This window comes from Macrobrachium nipponense, chromosome 35 (genome assembly GCF_015104395.2).
Source record: "Macrobrachium nipponense isolate FS-2020 chromosome 35, ASM1510439v2, whole genome shotgun sequence".
Taxonomy (NCBI): Eukaryota; Metazoa; Arthropoda; class Malacostraca; order Decapoda; family Palaemonidae; genus Macrobrachium; species Macrobrachium nipponense.
The window spans coordinates 43,438,064-43,445,563 of record NC_061096.1 but is presented as its reverse complement, the minus strand read 5'-3'; the positions used below and the strand labels follow the sequence as shown (position 1 = coordinate 43,445,563).

The 7,500-nt window shown below is 35.1% G+C and overlaps 2 protein-coding genes across 2 annotated transcripts in view; one reads left to right on the top strand and one right to left on the bottom strand.

Moving 5' to 3' along the window:
* LOC135208707 (dynein intermediate chain 2, ciliary-like) overlaps positions 1-7,500 on the top strand; it is a 203,211-nt gene that overhangs the window by 74,806 nt on the left and 120,905 nt on the right.
* The window catches only part of LOC135208705 (rhodanese domain-containing protein CG4456-like), a 7,764-nt gene that overhangs the window by 171 nt on the left and 93 nt on the right, over positions 1-7,500 (bottom strand). The window contains exons 1-5 of the mRNA XM_064241182.1: positions 7,441-7,500; positions 4,617-4,918; positions 2,035-2,148; positions 1,306-1,474; positions 1-229 (exon numbers count right to left, since the gene is read on the bottom strand). The exon at positions 1-229 is cut by the window's left edge and continues 171 nt beyond it; the exon at positions 7,441-7,500 is cut by the window's right edge and continues 93 nt beyond it. Coding sequence (XP_064097252.1) covers positions 169-229; positions 1,306-1,474; positions 2,035-2,062 — 258 coding nt within the window. The 5' untranslated portion in view covers positions 2,063-2,148; positions 4,617-4,918; positions 7,441-7,500 and the 3' untranslated portion in view covers positions 1-168. The remainder of the gene's footprint in view (positions 230-1,305; positions 1,475-2,034; positions 2,149-4,616; positions 4,919-7,440) is intronic.

Sequence of the window (7,500 nt, the reverse complement as noted above, 5' to 3'; positions counted from 1 at the left end):
ACTTAAATTCTAATCTCCTAAACGGATAACACGAACGCAAACTCACACGAGCACGCTATCATGACAGTCAATGACACATAAGAGACGCATAACGGAATCTAACACTCTTAGTAGTAAAGTGGAAGGTGTAACAATTCACCCTTTGTACTTTGTTCACAATCAGCTGATCTATGGCTTGACAATTGGGCCACCTTTCATCACCCATTCTATGAAAGAGCCGTAATAGATTCTGAAAGAAATAGTGAATTTATTTTAAAGGAAGATTCTGAATGAAAATTGATTTAAAAAAATGGATAATAGATTACAGAATATAATTAAGGAAAAAATAATAGATTCTGAAAGAATTAGTTAATTTATTTTAAAGGACGTTTCTCAATGAAAATTGTTAAAAAAAACATTGGATAATAGATAAAAGAATATAATTTAGGAAAAAAAATAATAGATTCTGAAAGAAATAGTAAATTTATTTTAAAGGAAAATTCTCAATGAAAATTGATGAAAAAAAAAACATTGGATAATAGATAATAGAATATAATTTAAGAAAAAAATAATAGATTCTGAAAGAAATAGTAAATTTATTTTAAAGGAAGATTCTGAATGAAAATTGATAAAAACTGGATTATAGATACTAGAGTATAATTTTGGAAAAATTATCAGATTCTGGGGGAAAATATGAAAATTTCTTTTAAGTGGATCCTGAATGTAATTTGATAAAAAGAAAAACTTGGATAATTATGGGATATAATTGAGAAATCGGATAGAAATATTGAAGTGTGCACTACATATAAACTAATAGCAGCTTGATAGAGAGAACTGTACATGTGATGTAAGATTAACTTAGGTTCATCACTAATCATTCGTCGTGATGAAGAACTATATCACAATGCCATTCCGTGGCTTGGGAATAAAGATAAGTAATGTTTTACTTTTAACGAGTCCTTGTAAATAAAAATTTAGCCCTTTTTTCGTATAAGGAAAATTCTTTATTATGTCTGTATTAGAAAATGTGATAAGTAGGTAGCTCAGCAGTTATGATAGAAGTAACTCGTTTATATATATATATATATATATATATATATATATATATATATATATATTATCACACATAGATATATGTATATGTGTATATATATAATGTGTATATATATATGTGTATATCTATATATATAATTATATATATATATATATATATATAATATATATATATAAGCAGCCTAGTATATTAACCAAGAAACTGAAGAACCACTGGAATTAAGGCAACATTAAACGAAGCACCATTAACATCACTTGGCACCCTCCACTGACCTGTGCTTTGTGAACCCCCTGGATTTCAGGATCTGATCCGCCACCCGGACCCTTCTCCCGGATCTGCAGGTGAGAACCAGGGTGTCGTCATCCGGGCTCAGTTTTGGGAATCCGTACTTGGCGTGGAATGCCTCTTCCGATAGGTCTAGGGCAGCGTTGAGTTCCTGTACTGGAATGGAAAGGATTGTTATTTGAAGGATGATTTTACTATATTATTATTATTATTATTATTATTATTATTATTATATTATTATTATTATTATTATTTTATATATATAAACTTAATTTTTATAATACATACACACACACACACACACACACACACACACACACATATATATATGTGTGTGTGTGTGTGTGTGTGTGTGTGTGTGTGTGTGTGTGTGTGTGTATTCACACAAACTTATAGTTTATCCTTAATTATTATTAACATATTTATATTGTATTATTTTGTTATAATAATAGTAACTATAGTTTCCAAGACATATAAAAATAAATAGAAAACATACAATATACATATATTACAGATCAAGTAGGTGACACCAGTAATTCATTATGCTTGACAATACACACACACACACACATATATATATATATGTGTGTTTATGTACGTGTGTATACAATATATATACATACGTACACACACACACAAACCCATTTATACATTATAGTGGCTTGTATACGCCTTATCCCAAGAAGCGTTGAGAATACACAAGTGTTTCCACTTACGTGGTAGGTTCTTTGACCCGGGAATCATCCCGAAGAGCTGGAGCTCATCCGGGGTCCTCAAATCCACGACGTTGAGCTTATTCAGCGAAGAGAACAAGGTCGCGAAGCTGATATCTGGAAGGGAGGGAAATTGTTTTCGGTAATTAAAAGAATTGATAAGGCCTCGTGTCACGAGTGACCACAGTCTAGCTTATGAATCTGTCGACCCTAGGGGGCGAAACGCTTGAGAGAGAGAGAGAGAGAGAGAGAGAGAGAGAGAGAGAGAGAGAGAGAGAGAGAGAGAGAGAGAGAGAGAATGTGTAAAGAAAATGTGCCTGAATAGATATACTGATAGATAGATATATAGAGAATCAAACCAGTTCGCGTGTGAAACTTTATCATTTCTTTTTATTGTTATTACTGTAAGATGACGGTTATAGAAAAAGTTTTCAATTAGGCCTACAAATTATTATTATATTATTATTATTATTATTATTATTATTATTATTATTATTATTATTATTATTATTAAAGTATATGACGGTCTTTGGTTTCTGGTCGAGAACTTTAATATTTTGCTAACTTTTCATGACACTACTTCTGTCAGCGGCCCCAGCGGCGTGGTCGGCTCAGTTTTAGCCTGCCACCTCGGTGGCCGCGAGTTCGATTTTCGGGCATTCCACTGAGGGGTTAGAGATGTGTATTTCTGATGATAGAAGTTCACTCTCGACGTGGTTCGGAGGTCACGTAAACCCGTTGGTCCCGTTGCTGAATAACCTCTGGTTCCATGCAACGTAAAATCACCATAAAAACAAACAAACAAACTACCTCTATGCATCAGCATGTCTAACATTACAGTCAGTATATACTCCTGTAAGAACTTTAATTGATATCCTGTAATTTCCTGAATGATAACGGTTGATAGTCGTCTCTGGTTTTCCTAGTCATTAAAATATTCTCCATAGCTTTAGCCTTAGCGGTAATTGGATGAATATAGTAAGTTTATCCACGCAGATCCACCCATTCTTATTTCCTCTACGTGTTCCACTGTGTTTGATATCTTGGAAAAGAGAATAACTGGCATTCATTTTACTTACTCTAGACTATATTGTCTTAATAAAGACACCGTTTATTCCGTAAAAGGCTCGTAGCTTAGTGTATATGCTGTATTGCCTATCTGCTATAGCAGATTCACATCAACCGTGCATTTGATGTCTAGGCCAGTCCCTTACGACGCTCCTGATTGGCTGTTGATGAGCCAATCACAGGGCTGGAAAGTCTCAGTCTCTCTCGAGAGTTCACATAGGTAGGATATATGTTCCATCTCTACTGAGGGATACTTTTGAAAGACGTATCCCTCAGGAGAGGTGGAACACAGATCCTACCCATGTGAACTCTCGAGAGAGACTGAGACTTCCAGCCCTGTGATGGGCTTATCAACAGCCAATCAGGAGCGTCGTAAGGGACTGGCTTAGACATCAAATGCACGGTTGATGTGAATCTACTATAGTACATTTTCCGTTTGCCAGTCAAACAACGTTATTTCTCTAAAACCTCTATATTTATTATACAATAATGTTCTAACCATCTTATTGTATCATCTTACTTCGAACTCAAATCTGATTGAGACCTCTAATACAATGCATGCTCAGTTGTAAATTTCATCTTAATCATATTGTTTTTTAAATTGTTTTTGTTTATTATTTTATTTATTAAATATAAAGTATTTTAATTAAATTACATGAGACTCTCTAGCTCATTACATGATAAATTTGCTAAAAACTTTATGAGAGACGATAGTGGGCCGCATCCAAACACTGAGTGGGCCGCAATGCGGCCGGACATCCCTGTCTAATACAATGAGTGTTATCTGCCTAAGCGGAAGGATTTCGTTCTCTGGAAACAGATGACGGATGCTGAGGTTTCCAGTTTTCCAGTTTTCTCAAAGTTGTCGGTCCATGAAATTGTAACAGTGTGCATAGAACGTACGAATGAAGGACAGAGGTTTGTGAAAGATATCAAGAGTATTTTTTGTCGAAAACACAAAGAGAAATGAGTTTTCTTCAGATCGCAAGTGAATCAAGGTTGAAAGGACTAAGGTTATTGAGAGCATTTTTCTCTTATTCCTGAAAAGCATAAGTTGTTCTGAAACTCAGTCAGAGCTTCTGTACAAGAAAGAGAAAAAAAGAAATAAAACTAGTCGTTACAAGAAGTTTCCAGAAAAGGCCGCTCGAAAGGAAGGTCTGTCGGGGGCCGTTTAGAAAGTGGAATGAGATTGGAAAGTGGAAAGAATAAAGGAAAAAAAAATGCAAACAGGTATAAATAAAATCCCTGTGGAAACCCATGGAAATCTAGTAACGGAATGACTAGGTGTAAAAGGGCAAACGGGAAACTAGAAGTGACCTTGCAGATACAAAAAATAAAGCCAGAATTACAAAGTATGAGCAGATAGGCCAAGAGGCGTTCAGTTAGTACCCAGAAATTTTATTCAGAAAGGGATATGAATGAGTTCCCACAAAAATGTCAGAATGGAAAATCGCAGATATTGGGACATAATCAGTTGATAAGAGAAGAAATCGGATGATAAACAACGTACACCTCACCTTTTTCAGAATCCTTTCCCAAAATCGACCGTGAGAAACCAGGGCTACGGGTCGATGGAACTTGAACTTCCTCGCTGGGGGGTCCACTTTTTCCTCGGAGGGAGGGATAGGGCTGGAAGGGGAGGAGGGCCTACGAGTCGAAGGAACTTGTAATTCGTCGCTGGGAGGATCCACCTCAAAATCGAAGGGAGGAATCGAGCTTCCAGGGTCTCTGGTCAGAGGGACCCTTACGAAGCTTTGGGGTGCCGCCTGTGAAGTCCAGCAGGTCACCGCTAGGAGGACCACAAGTACCACACCTTTACCTGGAAATATTAGGAGATGAATAGTTAGGTCACTGCTAGGATGCCCAACAACGCCACACCTTTACCTGGAAATATTAAGAGATGAAATAGGTAACTGATTTCTGTGGCATAAAGGATAAAAGCATCTTCGTGATGACCTCTCAGATGGAGATGTTTTCGTACTCTCGGGTGACCTTGAAAGGAGTTGTACAAGCCAGTATCTCGAAAAATCTGGCAACGTTCTCAATTCATTCATTCAGTTGACCCTCGCGGCTCTTAGTAACCTTTGAGGAATTACTTCTGTAGCTTTTCGTAGTTGTAACACTAGATAAATTTTAATCAGTCGATTAATCTGTATCTCTTTGACTACCAATCTATAACTTTTCGACTATTTGTATATAATATTGTATTTTTTTTTATATTGCATCAAGGACTTTTCACTCTAAAAAAAATCATTTGTCAGATAATTCAGAGGATTTTACAGCTCCTTGACCGTAAGTAGTATCTCGACTGGTAACAAAAAATTTCCAAGTGACCTTCAGTGTATGAAAACTGGAAGTAATTATCCCATTAACTCTTTTTGTACGACTGATTGTATTAAATTTTGTTACAATATATATATATATATATTATATATATATATATATATATTATTATTATATATATATATATATATATATATATATATATATTTATATATATCTATATCTATAATATAATATATATATATATATATCTACTATATAAGATATATATCTCGTGACTGTATGTGTGTGTATATATAAATGTATGTATATACACAAAGTTTGACATTTTATCTTGTTTTAGAATAAATATATCGGGGACGAGAAATATGGCTTTTTTTACTTAAGAAATTAATGGGTTTTGTGGCCCAAGAGGACAGGTACACATTTAAACATGGAATCAAACTCTTATAACAAAAATATATATATTAAAACCGAATGTTGAAAGTACAACAGCTTTGGAAATAAAAGTGCAGTAAGAAAGAAACAAGATAATGGGAGACTTGAAGAAAATAATTATGTAAAAAAAGGAAAAAAAAAAAGTCGCATGTCTGAAATGCCGAGTGAATACAATCTAAAAAGGAGTTTTGAAAAATGACCCTTTTGACATTCGAGCAGAAAGGTGAGTCTCGATCATTTCCAGGACGGTTTAAACATTGTAGGACGTGTTTTTTTTTTTTTTTTCCCCCTTTCTTTTTTGCGCGTGCGCCCTGAGAGGCATGGACCGTGGGAGGTTGAGGGGGGGGAGGGTGCCGGTGGGAGGAAGATATGTGTAACGTGCAAGGCATAGTAGAGTTCAAAAGACACTTTTCCGTTTTTTTTTTTTTTTTTTTTTTTTTTTTTTTTTTGCCATGTCACAATTTCTGAAGTTTTGTTCTCCTTGCTTTTATTTTCAAAGCTTTTAGAAAAGATGTATGCCTTAGCTTTATTTTATTGTTGCTCCTTATAATATTTTTCACTGGTATTTTATTTATGTAATTTAAATGTAAGTTTCTTTCGTTTTCTCGCTTATTTTGATCTTGGTTTGTCTCTGTGGCAGAGCGTTGAGGATGTGTGTTTGTGCGTGTGTGTATATGTATATATATACATATATATATATATATATTTATATATATACAAACACATCAATAAGAAACTAACACATAGAGACGACGGGAATTTAATACAAGAAACTTCATCGAAATCTAGTCCCTTGAACTCTGTACTACACACTCTCGTAGAAGAAATTGGAAAGTATATCGTCGAGAGAACGTATGAGAACTCAGTCATCTAGATTATTGTAGCAGAACGAGCAGAGCAGCTAGTAGCAACTAGCAAGAGAGGTCATATACGTTTGGGAGCGCATTCATGTCAAGGCCCTGTCCTGAAGCGGGTGATAAAACCTTATACGCGTTCATTTCCTGATGACATAAGTAATTTGATGAGTATTGATCGTAAATATTGATTAATTCGTGGGATGTTGGGACTTGCTACTTAGGAATTGTAAGTTCACTTCTAGTAAGAAGTGAAATTGTAAGGACTGTTCATTTCCCAAGAAGATAAATAGTTTCAGTTTTGATCGTACGGATTAAGTCGTTGGAATCGGAACTTGCTATCTAGGAATGGTCGTAAGTTCCTTTCAGTAATGAAGGAAAGATTCAACGAGTGAAAATGAAAACTGTAAATAAGAAAGTTTATCTCAAATATGCACTTGTCCAAATCACCTAAGATCATTCGAAGCAAGAAATTCAGACTCACTTCTGAGGCGATTACAAACTTAGGGAAGCTCATTTTCAATAAATCACAACTATTTTTACCCGATATAAAATGTATAATAATTTCGTTGTCCATAAAATTTATAATAACTTCTTTTACCAGACCACGTCCGATTCCAGATGTATACAAAATCTGACCAAATGTTTTCGAAAGCACCGGAATCGCGTATCGCATTCACTTTTCGGACCTATCTCGGGATAACTTGAAAAGCACTTGATCACTTCTCACTCTCCTAACGTCTAAAATAAAGTAGTTAGCACTTACCAGACATAGCGGCTGTGATTACTCGTCGATGTTCCAGTGATTACTCGTCGATGTTCCAGT